Source organism: Dipteris shenzhenensis, chromosome 13 (genome assembly GCF_047967505.1).
Source record: "Dipteris shenzhenensis isolate YYH24624 ecotype China chromosome 13, Dip_SZ_1.0, whole genome shotgun sequence".
In the NCBI taxonomy this organism is placed as follows: domain Eukaryota; kingdom Viridiplantae; phylum Streptophyta; class Polypodiopsida; order Gleicheniales; family Dipteridaceae; genus Dipteris; species Dipteris shenzhenensis.
Window position 1 is genome coordinate 4442740 of NC_141608.1, and position 20869 is coordinate 4463608.

The 20869-nt window shown below is 45.3% G+C and overlaps 1 protein-coding gene across 2 annotated transcripts in view; it reads left to right on the top strand.

Moving 5' to 3' along the window:
• LOC147894937 (glucose-inhibited division family A protein) overlaps positions 1-20869 on the top strand; it is a 194404-nt gene that overhangs the window by 87085 nt on the left and 86450 nt on the right. For both annotated transcript variants that reach the window (XM_087383569.1, XM_087383570.1), the window contains one exon: positions 9369-9482. In XM_087383569.1, the coding sequence (XP_087239695.1) occupies positions 9369-9482 (114 nt within the window). The remainder of the gene's footprint in view (positions 1-9368; positions 9483-20869) is intronic.

Below are 20869 nucleotides of genomic sequence, written 5' to 3' on the forward strand. Positions count from 1 at the left end.
TCCCTATATGATGTCCCCGATCAGGCTCAGCCCGATATGTGATTTATGCCGAGGCCCACGCATTGTTATCTATTCACCACACGGAATACAGGATGCACTGCGACGGCTGAATAATCGGAAGGCATAGGATCATGAGGGACTACGGACGGAACACCTTGCACATGGCCATGAGGTTTTAGCCCCGATCCTAGCACGGATGTTTAATCACGCAGTATGCCACGGCTTCTCACATACTTGGTGCACCACCACCATAGTCCCGATACACAAAGCAGGGGATCCTATGGACACGGGGAACTATCGCACTCTCATGATTGGCCACACATTGGCCAAGATCTATGAGTCAGTACTAGAGAGGATACTTAGCAACCACATAGAGCTCCACGGGCAACGAGCACTAGGGCAGGCGGGGTTTCGGAGACAACACTCCACTTTGGATCATATTTTTACTTTGCGGACCATCATCGAGGAAGCCAAAGCCCGACACCGGAAAGTCTATGCTTGTTTTGTAGACTTTCGGAAGGCCTTCGGCACTGTCCCACGAGCCCGACTCATCACGAGATTGCACGAGCTACAGATCCCAGAGACGTTGATTTGGGGGGTTATGAGCCTATATGAGTCGGTCAGAGGAAGAGTCCGAGCCCCAAGAGGTATATCAGATTGGGTTGAGAGCACGATTGGGGTGAAGCAGGGTTGCCCTCTCTCGCCGACCCTCTTTGGACTCTACATCGATGAGATCACATCCTTCCTAGACCCACTGGGCGGAGAGGGCTCACCATTGGCTGACCTCCTGATCCAGATATTACTATATGCCGACGACATAGTTCTTCTATCTTCATCGGTCGAGGGATTACAGAAGCATCTGGACGCCCTTGAGGTGTTCTGTACAGAGAGGGACCTGACTGTCAACCTTGGCAAGACCAAGGTCACGATCTTTAATACCTTCGTCCAACGCTTCTTCGACACAACTTCACATATATGGGGGGCCAGTGGAGATAGTACAGTCCTATACATATTTGGGCACGGTCTTCGTAGGACCCATTTTCTCGATGATTCAGGCTGCCAGGGCACAACTGTCACAAGGCCGGAGCGCTCTGGCCTGACTAGAGAGACAATGCTGCCAGGCACACTTCCAGGATCCTCCGACGAAGAGTTGGCTCTTCGACACTCTAGTACGGCCGACCGCCATGTATGCAGTGCCCTTCTGGGCAAGTGACATTCCAATAGTAGATTGGAGGAAGTTTGAGAGACTACAGGTCTCAATGGGATACATGATGATACGGAGTAAGCCCTGAGTTCCACATGAGATCATACAGGCAGAGTTTGCCATGATGCCACTATATGTTGATGCTATCTTCCAGACACTGAATTTCATTCACAGGGTATGGGCTCTGCCTCATTGGAGTCTACCGAGGGTAGCTTTGGAATCATCCCGACGCCTAGCAGGTGAGGGAGTAGCCACCTGGTATGCACGCACAGACACATGGCTGACTAGCCATGGCATTCAGATGGACAGACTACCCCCATTTCAGTATAGCATGGATGCCCCTCCTGAGCGACTTCCGCGCGATGAGATTAACCATATCATACGGTTAGACCCCCTCTAGCTCACCACATCCCAGACTTGGTTGAGGGACCAGCCGTTCCCCACCAAGATGCAGTTCCATTGTGATCACTTCCTCAGAGTCTCCGATGACGGTTTCATTGTCCGACCTCCTTATCTAGAGGACAGAGGAGTCTCACATGCACTCTGGATTGCCATTGGCCAGATGCGAGTTTCCTCCCATCAGCTTAGGATTGAGGCGGGCCAAGCTGTAGGTCTACCCACAGAACACAGGATTTGCACACTATGCGACATGGATACCCTTGAGACTGAGGAGGACTTCCTATGTAGCTGCCCGGTTTACTATGAGATACGAGGGTGATATCACTGCCTTTATGAGGAGGGGACCAGCTTCGGCCCGCTCTCTCGGTTGATACAGTTTTAGGACCAGGTATGTGTTAGAGCACTATCAGCACTGAACAGACTACATGATACAGAGCCGGACCCAGCTCAGAGATAGGTAACATACTTCTATGCCTTCGAGACGGCTCTTGGACACAGTGGAGTTGAGGATGAGGAGATTGTCGACATGAGAGCAGCTTGGATCAGCAGTCGGTCACACCAGACCCTTTGGACTACTAGAGCGCACACCATTGAGGCTCGTCCCATCACAACACTACTTGTAGGGGACCACCAGAGCCGGAGACGAGGGATCGCGATCGACGTAGCCCAACGGGTACTGAGATCGAGGTGACCGCGGCCACCACCTAGACACGAGACAGGTCGACAGTTACAGATACGCGACATCTTCATGGACCAGCGGAGACACCTGACCTAACTTGATCTGGACACTCCTGACTCTTCTGATTTTGTCTCTATTCTATTCTATTTAGACACTAGATTAGTACTCGGCAGGGGGTTTAGCTCACCCCTTCCCCAAGCCCATAGAGGCTTGTATAAGATCTTTTTTGATGTTGTATCACTCTGTCCCATAGACCCGCGAGGTCTTCCAAGGATGTTAATATATCTTTCTTTCTTTTCTTTCTCTCCCTCTCTCTCTCTCAGGAAGCCAAATGGGTCCATTGATCGGTACAAGGCAAGGTTGGTTGCCTAAGAATATGCTCAAAAAAAGGGCATAGATTATGAGGAGACTTTTGCTCCTATATCCTGGATGACAACTATCAGATTAGTTATTGCAATGGCTGCAACTTTTGTTTGGAATGTTTATCAGTTGGACATAAAAACAGCTTTCCTTAATGGGGACTTGCAGGAAGAGGTTTATGTCAAACAACCTCCTGGCTTTGAACTTTTGGGTAATGCACATCAAGTTTGCAAGCTGAATAAAGCTTTATATGGGCTGAAACAAGCCCCACATGCATGGTATGCCAAGATTGACGCCTTCCTGGCTAGCAAGGGGCTGCATAATAGCAGTGTCACAAGAAACATTTCTAGAAACGCGTTTCTAGGTTCTGACAGGCGAAACGCCTAGAAACGTGGTCAAAACGCATTTTTTTCATAAAATATATATATAGTATAAATATTTATGTCCAGATTTTTCTCTCTCTCTCAAAAGAGCTCTCAAATACACTATTACAGCCTACAGGTGACAAGTGAACCGTGATAGCCTACAGGCTACAGTCTGCTCAGTGCTGTGATCTGTCTATAGCCTATAGGGACATGGCCCATAGTACATAGGCCAAGAGGGCTTAAACTTTAAAGTTTAAACAGCCTATGCATAATTTATATAATTTAAACTTTAAACTTTATAATTCAAGAATCAAAATCAAGATTCATGATTCAAGAATCTTCATTGTTCAATCATCTTTAAATTTTAATATTCAAGTTTTCAATGCCCATGAATGAGATGCAATGGCTCAATCCTCAAGAGTCAATCATCGAATGAAAAGAGAACAAAATGAAATACATCATACATGTCATATCAGTGACTCAGTGCCAAGTCACAAGTGGTAACTGCATACATGATCCATGAAACACTCTAGTCTCTACAGTACTCTACTATCTACTGACTACTCTCTAGAGCTAGAGCCTAGGACCCTAGGGCCCTGGCCCCTCTCCAAGATTCTGTGTCTCATCACTGTGATCACTAGATGAATGTGCATCCTCTGAAGAGGAAGACAATGTACCACCCTCAAACCAACCCGTGGCTCGCAACTGATCTGAGTCCTCTTGAGTTTGTAGTGTTTGCCAATGCCTCCTCCTCTTGCTCTAGCTCATCTTTGCCTCGACGTTCTCGGGATGAAGATGCAGTAGTAGTAACAGATACACGTGATCCCCCTCGTGAGGCTCCGGCTAGTGCTCGACACTGATAACCACGCATCTGAGGAGAAGCCTGCTGTGACGATACCGTGGTAGGTATAACTGTTTCCTCTATAGCAGCGGTAGGTAGTCGTGGTGCCCAAGCTCGAGTCTGCGAACGTGTCTGACGTCGGAATCGGAGCATATCCTGTCATAGGAAGTCGTAGACGTCATCGTTCTCTAGACTTTGTTGGATGATTGACATATCGACAGGCTTCAACTTTATTTTATCTGGATCAACTTGCTTCGACTTCCACTCAATGCTACTAGTTCCATCTGCAGACCTGTACTTCTCAATCAGGTGTAGGTTGGCATTTACATATACCAACCTGTTTAGCTGCTCCACGCTCAACCTAACACAATTTATAAATATAAAGAAGTCGATTCTCATGTCTGAAGACTTATTTTTAAAAATGTTATAAGCTATATTGTATACATAATAACTTATAACTTATAAGTTATATTATATTATATATATTTACTGACTAAGTATCAAAAACTTAAGAACTTACTTGTTTCTCTTCCTGGTGTGTATGTCTGCACATATAATCCATATCCTCTCAGCCAGACCTGATGTGCAATCTTGGGAGAGGATGTGAAGAGCTAGGGTCTGCAATGAGGGATTCAAAATCCCAAATTTCTCCCACCAAGTAAGAGCCAACAGCATGTTGTCTCTTTCCTTGGCAGAAGCTTCAGCATGAACTCATACAGCAGGCCCATAGTACAACCCTCATGATCAAGGAGTCGAAGCACAAAGTACAAGGGCTCTATGGCCATGTGGATGGAAAGCGCTTCTTGCCAAAAGTGATTGTCGAAGACAATCCCCTCAACATTTTGTGTAGTAGGTAATCTTGAGTCATTCCAGTCCAGCTAATCTCAACTGGTCATCATGCGACAGAGGCTTTCTTTGGTTTTAACCAGCCTATGAGAATGAAGCGGCAAGCCCTTCATGAGTACTTGGTCAAGAAAAACATTCCAAGATAGAAAGATAAACAAGTTCAAACAATTAATAATTCGATGAATCATGAATTGAATGATGAATCATGATTCTGGAATCTTACCTACTAAGAACCAAGAACATGTAGCCAAATCGTGTCTTCGATGGTCTCACAAGCTCCCACTTGCACTCCCTTCTAAATAGGGCTAGTGCATGTGGCTTACGAGTGATATAAGTCACTAATTGCATGGCTTTATCGACCACATCAGACACCCAAGGCAACGTTCCAATATCCTCCATCATGAGGTCAAGAGAGTGTGAAGCACAAGGGGTCCACACTATCTTGGGATACTTCTCCTCAAGGAGACTTCCCATTCTTCTGCAGTTGGAGCCATTGTCGGTGATGACGTGCACCACATTCTCTTCACCAACCTCCTTGATGGTTGCCTCAATATGGCTCCATATCCACTCTCTGGTGATGTGAAGGCCGGCATGTGATGCATCAACCACCCTCAGGAAGATACTTCCAACACAAGAACTGACCGAGATATTAATCATGTGTCTCCTCTTCGTGTCACTCCATCCGTCGGAGACTATGGTGCATCCATACCGATTCTAGGCTTCCTTGAGTCCCTCCATATCTTTCTTAATTAATCCCACCGGCTTCTTCAATTCTATGGTGCAGAGAGTCTCAGAACTAGCTGGTGAAAGGAATGATGCTCCTGCTCTACCAGCTGCTACAAGTGCATGGTAAAACTTTTTGTAGGCAAGAGTCCTTGCAACATTGAAGGGAATATTGCAAGAGTAGAAAAACTGCTTTTCTACAATTTCAGCCTCTTGCTTCAAGCGTGGTGCCCAAGCAGCCTGTATAGGAGTAACTCTCGGAGTGACAGCTGCTGGACCATGTGTCCTCTTGGTAGGAGGCCGTGACGGAGCTGATGGTATAGCGGACAGCCCAACTGACATGGATGCCGATGGAGTCGTGCCATGTAAAGGCTCAGTAAAGGCACTCCCATGCACTTGTAAAGACGATGCAGTCTGCCCGTACACCTCCTGCTGTGACTGTGACATATCCACATCCTCGGTATCTGACTGGATGATGTAGCAGTGGATGTGACGGTTTCCTGTATGCCCAACTTGTTCTGCTCTTGCAACACATTAGCATGAAGAACCTGTTCTGTGACCATATGATGGCGAGCAGCAAATTGGCGGTCCAAACGATGCAAGCAAAAAAAGCCCGTTGGAATTCGCACGTACGGCGGTTTTATAGATGGGCGTTTCTCCCAAGACAGGGCGTTTCGAGAGTTTCGGCAAAACGTTTCGGGACGTTTTGGTGCCCCGAAACACGTTTTTTGGTAACACTGCATAGTAGTCCAACTGAGAGCACCCTCTACATCAAGAAGGATGGGGGGGATATTTTAGTCATCATTCTTTATGTAGATGACATGCTGCTCATAGGGTCAAATGAGGAAATAATTGCAGATTTCAAGGCTGAATTGAAACCTGAATTTGACATGACAAATTTGGGTATGTTAAATTTCTATTTGGGGATCCAATTCATACAAGACAAGCGTGGCATTGTTATGTCTCAATCCAAGTATGTGCAAAAGCTCTTGGATAGATTCAACATGCAAGATTGTAAGCCTACAGCCACTCCCATGGAGCCAGGGCTGAAGCTTACTATGTATGATGCAGGTGAATCAGTGGATGCCACACTTTACAGCTAGGCTGTTGGATGCCTCATTTATTTGTGCAATACACGGCCCGATATTCAATATGCAATATCTAAGATGAGCAGGTATATGCACAACCCAACGACAACACATTGGCAGGCTGTAAAACGTATCTTTCGTTACTTGCAAAGCACAAAGTCTTATGGCTTGATGTTTCCCCGGGGGGGTGACTTGCAGATGCATGCTTATAGTGACTCAGATTGGGTTGGAGACTATGACACTAGGCAGTCCACAAGTGGTAATTGTTTCTTTTTTGGCAAAGCTTGCATTTCTTGGCTAAACAATCTACTGTGGCTACTTCCTCATGTGAAGCTGAGTATAGGGCAGCTTTCACGGCGACAGTTGAATGTGTTTGGCTGCGTCGTTTGTTTAAAGCTAGGAGTTTTGTGCAAGCTAGAGGTCAATTTCTTTAATCATTCTCTTTTAAAGGATGCAAGTGGTCGCCGTAGGAGATTTAAAACAAAACTCCTAGCAAATGGCATTGTCACATTGAATTGAGAGGAAGTGACAAATCACAAAATCTACGAAGTGGGGTACATTGATTCCCTCAAGTATGGGTAAATTGAAGAGAAGCAAGTAGTGCGATAGCAGAGTCCTTTGCCTCCAAAGCATTTGCAACTTCACCTTAGAGATCCATGACATATTTCATGTGAGTTTGCCTGAGCAAGCCACTCCTAAGGCATAATATTAGATTTCATTCTGAGCTACTGATGGATGTAGAGGGTCACATCCCATACCTACCAGGGAAGGTATGGGAGGCCATCTTTGTATATGTAGGGATGATGCACGACTTTAGGTTAGGGTTTCCAGAACAAGGTTACTCTAAATATGTCATAAAATGTGAAGGGTTTTCGAGGTGAGGTAGATTTCATGGTGCGAGAGACCATGACAAGTATCCCCACCTTCTACAAGGATGGTTTCTTTTGTTGGGACAACACTCCTATCTTGAGAGGATCTCCACGAGTTTTCCAACTTACAAAGGGCAGTAGAATAATTTAGTGTGGTTTAGGCCTATTGGACGAGGGGGTATTTTGGAAAAGAGGTATCATCTAGGTCTCTTGAATGGGTTTGTAATTGTGCCTATTTGACCCTTCTTTCTTTCTATAGTCTCTAGGTATATTGGGACCGAGTGGAGAGGCTCCAGGTCCTCTTATTGTCACAGATGATTCGCAGTAAGCCGTCAGTCCCACATTAGAGCATTCTGGTTGAGTTTGTGGCACCTCCATTATCATTCTGCCTGAGTTTGGAGCACCTCCATTATAGCTTGACGCAGCATAACAGGTGTTCACATACCTCTACTGAGTTAAGGATTATGGTTCCTCGCAATGTAGGTTACTATGGTTGGCCCTACCTTCTCCATGGTTTAGAAACGGAGGGCAATTAGAGGTGTTGGTACACACATACAAGCAGATGCTTTGAAAGTATGGGGCTGTATATGGATGGATTACCTCCCTTGCAGTATAGCCTTCAGGCTCCCGTTGTTCCGTTCACTTACCACGAGGCTAACTAGATTATCCGGGAGGATCTCTTACAACTACACACATTGAGGACCTAGCTAGTCCCCATTGAGCTTCGTGTGAAGCTCAACTTTTACAGAGATCACTGCTTATGGATATCAGAGAAGGGCTTCATCGGCCTATGAGGATATACACAGATCCACCTCCCATCCTTTGGGGATATTGATCAAGTAGTTTCGTGTTTCGTTGCACCGACTATGCATTGAGAGTGGGCGCGCTGAGGGCATACCTAGAGAGGGGCACATTTGCACTCTGTGTGATGTACATGAGATTGAGTCAAAGGATCACTTTGCTTTCATATGCCTTGTGTACTATGAGATCCGAGGTCACTACTATTTAGTTATCGGAGATGGACTCGGCCCTTCAGCCTCCTATCTTACCCGGATAGGAAATTTTTGGCGATTTTCATTCATGAGGCTAACAACATAGAGACCACCTGCTCAAGGCACAGACAAGATCATGATGCTCAGCCAGATTCTACTCAGTGTGTCATCGAGTTTTTCCATCCAGCTAGCACGAACCAGCAAGGCTTAGGGAGATTACATAGTCAAGTTTGGAGTAAGATACATGAGAGACCCGTAAGCGGGTTGATACACGTATCAAGCTCTGGTATCTTCTCTCCATTTTCATTAGACCAAAGGCATGACCGGCGGCTGTGACAGTGGCACGTTTCTTACTTAAGGCCACAGCTAGGACTACACACATTGATCGTCGAGAGTGCCCTCTCATGGATTTTATGCCATTGCAGCCTTGTACTATTGCTGAGACCTCCGTGGCCTTGACCCCTCGGCCAGCATCCAGAGGACCACCGCGGTGATGCCACTTCCAGCTTCCGTCCTCTCCATCAGCTTAGACATTTTTTGTACTAGTGTTTCTATGTTTGTGTTGCAGTCGTCTTGGTGCTCGCTTAGAGGCTCCACCCATTCAGCCCATTGTATCTATTTTTTTCAATCTCTAGACTTTTCGGCCTTTCAAAGACCTTTAATAAAGTTTCTTTCTTTCTTTCTTTATTTCTCCCTCAATTCTTGTTCCTAACATAGCTCATTCCAATTATTTCCTCCTCTTTGAAACCCGTGTCTTGTCATATGTGTTTTAAACATTGCATTCATTTCTTGAAGCGCAATTCAAGTAATCTTACATAGCTCTTTTTTGTGTTCTTTGATACAACAAGGGAAGAGTGTTATCTTATATCTTTGTTTCTAGAAAAATTCCATTAGGTTTATGTGCAAAATGGATGCTGAGTATGTCTAAAAGACGTGCAGTTCGGGTTTTGATATCAAAATTGTTATCTTATATCTTTGTGTTTCTGGAAAAATTCTATTTAGATGCTACTTGCAGAAAAGGGTGCTGAATAGATCTAAAGGACCTGCAGTTTGGGCCTTGCGAGCACAGACTGACAAGCGAGAATATGCACTTGAGACAAAGAAGGTTTTAGAAAGGCATGAAAGTTTCAATCCTATCCTTCTTTTGGTACCTCTATAATTCATGGAAAGATAATCATTGCTGTTTGTTTGAGTTTTTTTTGTTGGTGGAATATGTCAGTTAATTTATGTATTGGAAAATGCCCAAGATCATTGGACTGAGATGTTTTGTGTTATGCCTATATCCTGCAAGAGTTTGGTTTGTAGATGCATTTAATGTTCTTGTAGCAAATTCTAAACATGCTTGATCATGTCGAAGACTAAAATTCTCACTTTTATCATGGAGTCTTTCATTCATTATTCATTTGTGAGCCTTTATAAGCTACGCTCTTCCATGCATGTGTGCGCGTGCATAGATGTATGTTACCCTAACTTCTACACGTGTTGTGGAGTGATGGAGCTGGCAAGGATATTATACCAACTATTTTTTAGCTACAGCTCAATGTTTTCATGCTAGTTCTAGGTCAAGGTGGATATACTAGTCCTACCTGTGATCTATGCTATTGATCTTGAGGATCATCCCTCTTCTCAGGCCCGATCTTCACGATGCGCCCGGCCATGCAGGCCAGGGTCAGCCGGGGCTACGCCGCTCTTGCCAGGCTGGAGCGACAGTGCTACCACTCCCACTTCCCGGACCCGCGGACCAAGTCTCTACTTTTTGATTCTTTGGTCCGACCAACAGGCATGTACGGTAGCCCGTGGTTGGGAGCCGACCTTTCAGACACAGAGTGGGCTCGAGAGCACCTACAGATACTGATGTTTGCTCGGATGATCCGTAGCAAACCATCGGTACCACACCAGATCATTCTAGTAGAGTTCGGCGCCTCACCCCTACAGCTCGATGCGGCTTTTCAAGCTATCACTTATCTACACAGAGTCAGGGATTTCAGCTCCTCCGCCGACGGTCGCCTCCGCCTACCTTGGCTAGCCCTATCCTCCTCTATGGCCTTATCCGTTGATGGGGACCAGCGATGCTAGTATAGTCGTCTTTCCAGTTGGTTCACCCGACTGGGCCTCGCTTAGACCGGTTGCCTCCTTTTCAGTACAGCCTCGACGCTCCACCATCTCCCCTCTCCCCCACTGACCAGGAGGTCAACCGGCTCATTCGAGCGGATTTGCTCTAGCTCCACACCTGGCGGACATGGTTTCTTCACCCCGAGCTTCCTGTGAAGCTCGACTTCTACCGCCGACATTGCCTCCAGATCTCACAGGAGGGCTTCATCACACCTCCGGGTTACACACAGCTTCATTTACCACATGTGCTCCGGATCTCCCTCAGTCAGTTTAGGGTTTTGTCACACCGATTACGGATCGAGAGCGGACGCGCAGAGGGTATCCCACGAGAGGACCGCCTTTGCCCACTTTGCGACTTGCAGGAGATCGAGTCGGAGGAGCACTTTGCTTTCAGATCTCCTATCTACTATGCCATTCGAGGCCGATACCACTGCCTCTTCTGCGACGGATTCGGCCCCCTCCCAAACATGATGCAGTTCCCGGATCAGCGATGCCTAGCCGCTTTCTTACATGAGATGACTCGCCACCGAGATACCTCTCTCCGAGCACGGCGACATGCGCAGCACATACATCGTGAGGACACCCAGCGGCCCATCACTGATTTCTTCCAGTCGCAGGATACCTCTCCTCAGTCTAGTCGATGACGCGGACGTGAGCGAGAGCCAGAGCCACGACAGCTGCGCCAGCGGAAAGACTCACACATCCGGGTCCATGACATCTCGTCTCTGCTCTCTGCCCGCCCCACCGGGGTTACCGTTGCCCTCATCCACAGGGCCACCCACCGCCCCCGACGACCGAGCTCGACTAGGCCGCGTGACGTCAGAGGCCAATCATCCATCGCAGGGTTTTTCTCGGCCTCCCATTTGACAGCCCCTCTATGATTGGTCTCTGACGATCACCACGTGCACATATATATTGTATCTCCCCTCTCTGCCCCATTTTTGGTGCCCCCCCCTTCTTTTTTGTATCATCTGGAGGTAGACACATATTTTTTTGTATCAGGACTAGACACACCGTCGTTCATAACCTCTTTTGTTGTAGAAATGCTTGGCTGGCCCGTTTTGAGACCGCCACCGTTATGCTCGTTGTATCAGTTATCTTTAGTCTCATAGACCTTCATGGTCTCCCGAAGACTTTAATAAACTTTCTTTCTTTCTTTCTTTCTTCATTTATTATATTGGCAAGATCATGTCTACATTAAAGCAATATATTATGTATAGTTTTGACAAATAAGCACAAAGCATGCAAAAGCACAACATTTTGTTTTAATGTTTCCCACATGTGACCAAAGGTTAATAATTGATCTTTTTCCGTACATTAGTTCCAAGCATGTGTATGTAGTCTTGTTGTGGATAAGCTCACAAAGGCTCATATAGGGACTCTTTTGAAGTCAACAATAAACACGTGCATTATTTGGACATGTGATGCAAATTGAGCATGATGTATTGGTTTGCAATTTGTTTACCCTATCTTTTAGCCAAGTTTAGCCACTAATGTGTTGCATCAGGAAGTGTATTTGCATTGATTGATTGAGAGGTAAACACCTAAGAGGAGGGACTTTGTGTGTTGGTTTGTATTTCTCAAAAGTAAGAATGTATGGTAAAGCTTTGAAAAAGGTTAATAGATCTATTGTCTACTGCTCTAGTGCATCCTTGTAAATTAAATAGCATGGCTCCCTTGGAACTCTCGGCTCGGTACATGTTGCATTAGGAAGTGTATTTTCATTGATTGATTGAGAGGTAAACACCTAAGAGGAGGGACTTTATGTGTTTGTTTCTATTTCTCAAAAGTAAGAATGTATGGTAAAGCTTTGAAAAAGGTTAATAGATCTATTGTCTGCTGTTCTAGTGCATCCTTGTAAATTAAATAGCATGGCTCCCTTGGAACTCTTGGTTCGGTACATGTTTTCTATGCATATATACAAGGCCCAAGAAATGCCCAAGCAGAGGTTACCCACGTTTGCTTAAGTAGTTCATCAAATGGGGAGTAGAAGAGCTTTTGGTGAATCCTCGTGCAGACAACATATTTGTGTAGAGGGTTCGGACACAGCCACTGCTTACAGCACATCAATCCCAAGTTTAAAAGCTTAGATCTTTTGTCGAAGAGCAAATCATGGAACAACTCTTATGTGTACAAAGGCTGCCCAATAATTTAAGGAGAATTGTTAGCTGCATTTAGATGGGTCTCATCCACTCATGTATGAAAGGGATGAAACTCTTCGGGAAGAGTCGGCTCACGTAATGTGTGACCAAAAAGTTAGAATGACATGCTTTCTTGAAATGCATGGCATACTCCCATCTAAGATACATCGAGACTCTCTTATGATCCCAAGATAGTTTTTGTGGTTTCTTTCAGCAAGGGAGCAAGAGAGCCATTGATATAGGTCAAATCACAATTGTCAAGGGAACCTGGAGAATTGAAAGCCTTATATGGAGCAAGCAGCCTAGAAAAGCTGAAAAGTTAGAGGAAAAAAAGCTAAAAATGAAAAGATGGCTTTATATTTGTGTGTGTGTGTGTGCGCACTGTGTACGTGTGTGTGTTTCCTCCCATGGCCCTTCTACCCATGCACAAAATTAACACACATTTAGGCCTAGAGCAAATGTTATTCTAGGCTTGCTGGGCACATATCTTTGTTAGCACTTAGTCGTGGTATGGCCTTGTAGGCCAGTTAGCACTTCAGTCAACCCTCAGGTTGACTTCATTGGTTAACCATTTGGTTGACTTTGGGGCCTATATAGGGCACCACATGTACTTTATTCATTATCCATTTGCAAGCCAATTCAGTTCCTTTAGCTGTTGTTGCCTCCTTGCATTTCTCTCTTAGTTTCATTGCTCCCCACACCCAACAGTGGTATCAAAGCAGGATTTCTTGCTCCAACCTGCTTTTCCCCCTTGCTCAGCTCCTCAGCCAGCACTCTTTCTTGCATTTCAACAGCTCGTTCTTGGTCGCAACAGCCCGTTTTTGTTCTCCAATTGCAGCATCAGCTCCTGCGATAGCTTTGCACAGTCCCATGACTGTTTCGTTGGTCATTTTTGGTCATTTTTGTTGTCATTGCTGCTTGTATGTACTGGAAACAACCGGAGATATAGCCTAAAAACCGTCACAAAAAACAGTCATCATTTGCTGGAAAAAGCTCAAGCACCTGTTTCTACAGCGAAAAAATAGTCAAACGACAGTTTTTGATGTTTTTCAGTGTTTCACTGTTTTTGACACGTTCATACATAAACATCATTCCACTACTGCTGTCTGTACATGTCCGTAGAGTTTGCATGGACATCCGTACAATCCATACAGTCGTATGGATTCATCAATTTTGATAGTGATTCATCCGTTTAGCCTCTGCACACCTGCCCGTACACTTTTTTGTGACTTTGGATAGATCATTACAGCTCCAAACAGCTTGTTTTATTGCAGTTTAGCTCCCATTTGTTGTTTCAGAAGTGCATTGGCAGATTTTAGGGAGTACTTTGGGGCTTTTGAGCTTTTGCAATGACATTGCCTAGTGTAGCCCAATTTTGGTGCCTCTGTGTCACATTTGTAGGTAGATTGCAGGAAAATTTGCAGTTTTGTAGCACATAGTGTTACATTTGCTCGGATTGGAGTGACATTTGTCCACCTTGGTCTATAATTTGGAGTTTGCCATTGACATGGCTAGAAGTTGTTGCACATTGCAGTCACATTTGCAAAATTGCAGTGAAACTTGGGGCTTTTATAGATTTGCCCGCTACAATTCGGGTCTTTTGCCAGATTTGCTGATTTTTGTAGTGGCCTTGTCTAGTATAGATTTCCCTCTTCAAAAATTGGGGCTAATGCCAAAATTGCCTTTATCAGCTCTTGGATTGGCCTTGTAAGACATTCTCAGCTTGCAAAAATTTGGGGCTTTTACTCCTGTGCAGTCTATCTTTGTAGGACATTCGTTGGGGAAAGCTTTTGCATTTTTTGCTGAGCAGCCCTTTGTGGCATTTATGTTTGCAGAGAATTGTTTTTATTTTTTGAATTGCATAGTTGCAGATTTATGGTCCACTCTCGAGCAGCCACCTCTTTGCATTGTAGCCTTGAGGCTTTGACATATGCAGGGCACTTTCTTTTAGGGGAATTTTCATTTGCAATGGCAAACCATGAGTCATTTGGAATGCTTGCCTGCTGAGGATAGACTTGATGGGACCAACTATCCCATGTGGTCATACTTGGTGTGCCACCTGTTGATATCTAAGAATTTCTGGGGTATTGTATCTAGATTTGAGGTTAGACCTGTCTCTCCAGAACTGACATCTGTTGCTCACGTAGCCACTACTATTGCCACTTGTGGTTCATCTCCTACTGCTCTTGCAGTGCCTGCCATAGTGCCTTCCACACCCAAGGAGATTTGTTGGGATCAGAGAGATGCACATGCACATGCAATGATTGCTATGAATAGCAAAAGGGAACTTATACCTCACTTTCAGTCTTGCAAGACAGCCAACATTGCATGGGACACTTTGGCCATCTCTATAAGATTCAGAATGAGGCCAAGTTTGCCTATTTGTGCACGTAGTTGGATTGTGTTAACACGAATGAAGGGGACAATATGGATGCCTACCTCACACAGATTAAGGATTTTAGAGGGCAGCTCATCAATGATGAGATTGTTCCAGATTCACAGGTAGTGTCTACGACACTTGATGGGCTCCCGACTCATACTAACCACTATTCTTTTTCAATCAGCTTGTTTCCGTACTTCTATAGGAGGAGCAGAGTCGTCAAAATAAGGTTGCTTCTACTCATGCATATCATGCCTTTGCCACTGATCATAAGGGCAAAGGCAAAGGGGGAAAAATTTAAAGCAAGCCCAAATTGTCATCTGGCACCTCATCAACCTCTTCTCTTGCTGACGGGAAGAAGAAGCACTCTAATTAATGCAGGAAGCCCGGCCATGACATCTCTGAATGTCAGAAATGTATTGCTTCGAAGAAGAAAAAATAGCAGCAAGATCTTGTAATTACACAGGCTCTTGCTGCCTATGATCACTCTCATGAGGCAGCAAACCTGGCTCAGGATGAGTGGGCATTTGTTGTGACCTGCCAATACTATACGGAGATGCATGCTTCAACTTTATCAATTTTAGAATTGTAAGTCAGCCAGGTATTTCGACAGTGGTGCTTCTAAGCACATTATCTCCTGCAAATCACTATTTCAGTCCTTGAGTGATTCTCTCACGGTGGCATTGTCACTTGTGCAAACAATGCAGCTTATCCCATGCAAGGGATTGTGTTGGAGATATCATAGTCAAAGAGTGTGTTGGTGTGATCATGGGCACCGATAGAGGGGAATTCCCTTTTTTCGTTTCACGGTTGGTAATGCCAGGAGATTTCAGCTGAACAATAGGGGTTGGGTTCCCTCCAGAGCCCCCCATTGGGACAGCTTCTTCATCACTGCAGATTTGCGTAGGAATTTCTGGAGGAGGCTCTGGAAATCCCTCAGAAATAGAAAGATCACTCTTTTCTTTTGGCTTTCTATTCATGGAGGGATTGCAGTGAACCTGTGGAGATCACGTTTTGGGGCTGATCCCACTTGCCTCGCTGTCATTCTGCAGAGGAGTCAGTGCGACATTGCCTTTGGAACTGCAGTCAGGCGAGGACTATTTGGAAAGTGGTTGCGAGGATACTCATCATTTTTCATACTTCCCCTTTCTTCATGACTTGGGGCTCAGTCGCATGGTTATCCCTTACTGGGCCCCAGGTGTTTTATGAGGGTGAACCTTCTTCTTGGGCACTCTCGGTCCGACGGCAGGTGATAGAGCCCTGCTCTCTTCAGGATGTACCACTGACTCCCTTCAGGGCTTCTCATGCTTCAGTGGACACGTCTTGGGAGATCTTGGCTAGCATTTCCTCTTGGCACATTTGGAGAGCCAGATGTACCGAGGCCTTGGATGGCATCCAAATACACCCTTCACAGGTGTTCACGGGTATTTGGACTGACACGGTTCACACTTTGATAGCCATTTGGGCTAGCATGCAGGGCCCTTCACGGGCAGCCTCTTCTAGAAGGACTGTTTTTCTTCGAGTTTGGAAGGGTTCTCCCTTTTTCTCGGAGGTTTCTACTGGATTGAGATGGCACTATCAACCCCAATTCTTTCTTTTTGGCTCTTGAGCTTTTCATGCATTGCATGGTGTATCCATTATGGAGCTTGCTCTAACGGTTTTCTTTAATACTTAATAGAAGTCTCTTTTTGGAAAAAAAAAAGATAGTGTTGGTGTGAAGTGTTGGTGTGTAGTACTAGGTGATCTAGTACTAATCTATGTGTGTGAGTCATGTGTGAGTGCCACATGTCATCATGGGACTTATCCCATATGCACTAGGGGCTAGTGTGTGAGTGAGTAGCCTAAATAAGGCTTGTACTTCACCTGTCATGATACACTTGATGAATGAATGAAAGCCTTTATTATGTGTTCATTTGAGTATCACTTCTTCACTCCCTAGCCTCTTTCTCTCTCTCTCTCTCTCTCTCTCTCTCTCTCTCTCTCTTTCCCTCACACCATGTTTCTAACATGGTATCAGAGTAGGTCAATCCTGCCCTAGCCCGCCATGCCATGTCATCATTTTCTCCAACAAACCCTAAAGACTAACTTTGCTCAGCTTCCTCCTTGCAGCCGCCTCATTTCCGCCTCTATTTCGCCTCCTCCATAGCCACTTCCTTTCATTTCTGCCCGTCTACAATCTTCATACCCTGCCACCACCATTCGGATCTCTTGGAGCTGTCCTTGAGTGCTCTACCTCCCTTGGCGGGATCCTAGCTTGCTGGTCGGCACACTGTTCAAGGAACGCCTGCACGTGTGGACCTTTGAAGATGTTTTGGAGCTTTTTCATCACCAATTTTAGGGTTTGCACGACACTGCAGCAGAAACTGACCACCTGTACACATTGGTTCAGAATTTCGAGGCTTTTTTGGAGGCTTTTCCGATGTTTGCATCTCCGAGCTGTTTTGGTGCTACTGCTGCACACCGGCCTCCACCAGAGTCATCTTCGAGCAGCTTCTTGATCTCTAGGTGCATCTAGAACAGCTGTTTTTCAGAAGAGTGTTTTGCTATATCATTACGGAGCTGTCCTGGTGAGCCGCCTTGCATATTTCGGACTTGCTGCAGCACTTCAAGTAGTTACTACGACCACAAGAGCTCCATTTCTGATACAGCTCTGCATTTCGGAGCATATTCTTGCTGTGTTTTGATAAGGGTTTGTATTTGCAGCACCTACAACCACCTATATCTGCCCACTTGCACACGTGGAGTCTACTATTGCATTTTGGGAGTCCTAGACCAGCCGCCACGCTTGCTGGTTCTTCAGCTGGTGCTGCGAGTTTGTTACCTCAGTTTGCACACATGGTGCCTTGCTCTCATGGTGAAGATCAATCCACACAAGACTCAGCTTGGGATGAGAAGAATGACAAGGCACTAGCGCTTATTGGTGTGAGGTTGGCTAACAAACTACTACATCATCTTGACCTCACTACTTCAGCCAAGGAGACACTGGACAAGCTTGAGAATATATACGCCACATCTACTGGACCTAAGGAGCAAGCTCTATGTGCTATATTACATGATCTATCCCTCTTTGAGGTTGTAGATGATGATCAGTGATGCTATGTGTTTTTGTGTTGAGTCAAGTAAAGGTTCTCAGTCTTGAGTTGTCCCTCTAAATTGATTGTATTTGGCGTCAATAAGAGGTACTCTGCCCTGGGTTGTCCCCCAAAAATGAACGTATTGTCTTTTACTTTGGTTGATGGTATTGACCACCCAGTTCAGAGTAAGGGGGGATGACGAGTGATGGTTTGCCCTTGCCGGTCGCAAGCTGACTGAGAAGTCACTATCACACGGGAGGTGTTGGATAGTTGGACTTGCTCTTTGCAGTATTGCAGTGGAGGGGGGACCGGTCTAGTCTTTGCGTGTTGGGTCTCACACTCTTTGCTCTGAAGGGGGGTGTTGGAGATATCATAGTCAAAGAGTGTGTTGGTCTGTAGTACTAGGTGATCTAGTACTAATCTATGCGTGTGAGTCATGTGTGAGTGCCACATGTCATCATGGGACTTATCCCATATGCACTAGGTGCTAGTGTGTGAGTGAGTAGCCTATATAAGGCTTGCACTTCACTTGTCATGACTCATGATACACTTGATGAATGAATGAAAGCCTTCATTATGTGTTTATTTGAGTATCACTTCTTCACTCCCTAGCCTCTCTCTCTCTCTCTCACACACACACCATGTTTCTAACAGATTGATCAAGTGCAAGTCACATTAGTGTCAGGACACTTGTGGAACTTGGAAGTTTTGTATATTCTAGGTATGAAGAGAATATGATTTCTATTTCCGCCATTTCCACACATGGCTTTAGAGTCCTTTTTGATGGTCATCATTGTACGAATACAATAACTGTATTATAATCACCAGGACACTTGATATTGGGCTGTATCACCTTGATATCTTTGAAAAACATGCTACTAAGAAGCTAATGCCATTGCTGAATCTGTGATTTCCAATACCTACTCATGGCTAAACTTAAACAGTTTGGTGAAGATGCATTCAAAGGACATGGCGGTAGATCTCCTACCCATGCATGCATTGAGGTTGGGCCTTTTGGACAGATGGATTAAGGGGTTTTTGGCTGTGTATGTAGGGAGTGCTAGCCAGGTGCTCATACGTGGTCACAAAAGGAAGGCCTTTGCTCTTTTCCACTTGGTTCGTCAGGGCTCCCCCTTGCTTCCTTCCTCTCCCTCTTTGTAGCCAAGGATCTGGGTTACTTTCTATGCTCCAAGTAGCAGGCCTCTTAGGGTTGTTATTGGGGAAAATGCATCTGTTCCCATTTCCAAAGGATGAGACCATTGGTGCATCCAGGAAGTTGCACCTAGTACATAGTGATGTATGCCGGCCTATGTGGATAGTATCCCTTGGGGGCTATTTATACTTTGTTACTTTTCTAGATAACTTCACCCAATTTACTTGGATTTATCCCATGAAATCCAAGTCGAATGTCTTCTCTTTTTCAAGCATTTTCTTGCCTTAATAGATAATGAGAGTGTGGAAAAATTGTTGACCCTCTGCATTGACCATGTGCGGGGGGGGGGGGGGGGGGGGGGGGGCAATACTTATCTCAGGAGTTTTCAGTTGTTTTAGCAGCCCGAGGTATCATACCTCAGTGCACAATGTCATGTACTTCGCATCAAAATGGACTTGCAGAGAGCGGAAAAATAGAACATAAATTGAAATGGGCTGGTGCATGCTTAAGGGGAAGTCTTTGGCCAATAAATTTCTGGTTGGATGTGGTTGTGTGTAAACTATGTGCTCAAGTGAGCACCCACTTGAGCATGGAAGACCATGACCCCATATAAAGCATGGGCAGACCGCAAGATTGTAATTTTTATCAGATGACAATTTGTAGGATCAAACTCCACAAGCTTCTAGCAGTTCACAACCTCCTCCTGTTGCCCATGTTCAGCCTAGGCATTTGATGAGGAGTAGGCTGTTATTAGACGGTAGAAAAGAGTTCCAAGGTGGCTCGTGGATACCGTACGGGACAGCAAGCAATCTGAGCGCTGCTGCTCGCACCAGAGGTGCACAAAAACAACTGCAGGGCAATTTGCTTCATGTTGCTTTGATTGCTACTGCTTGTAAGGAGGAACCTCTCTGTCATAAGGATGCATTCGATAGCAGAGAATGGATGGATGCCATGAAAGCTGAACTTGATTCCTTTCATGCCAATGGCACATGGGAGTTTTGTGACTTGCCAACAGGCAAGTGTGCCATAGGCACTAAGTGGGTCTGATGACAATGTTGACCGCTGGCTATGCCCAACAACATGGCATTGACTTTGAGGCAAGCATGCCATAGGCACTAAGCGTGTCTGATGACAATGTTGACTGCTACAAAGCCCGCCTTGTTGCGAAAGGCTATGCCCTACAACATGGCATTGACTTTGAGGAGACGTTCGCTTCCACTTCACACATTACGACCATTCATTGCGCTATTGCTCTTGCATCTCACATGCATTGGGAGGTACACCAGTTGGACATTAAGACCACTTTCCTTCATGGGGATCTATTGGAAGAGGTCTATGTCACTCAGCCTCCAAGATTTGAGGTTGCAGTATCTGAAACTCAGGTATGCCGGCTCAAAAGGCCCTCTTTGGTTTGAAGCGATACATTTTTTTTTGGTATGCCTTGGGTTTTATAACAGCCCTACAGAGGCCACTCTTTATGTCCGGAAGAGTGAATCAGAATTTCTGATTTTAATTCTTTATGTGGATGGCATGCTTATCACTAGGCCCAACATGCAGAAAATTGCACATTTCCAGGAATCATTTGCAATGTTAGATACGGGCAGGTTGCACTACTATTAGGGCATCTAATTTGCTAGTGTTGA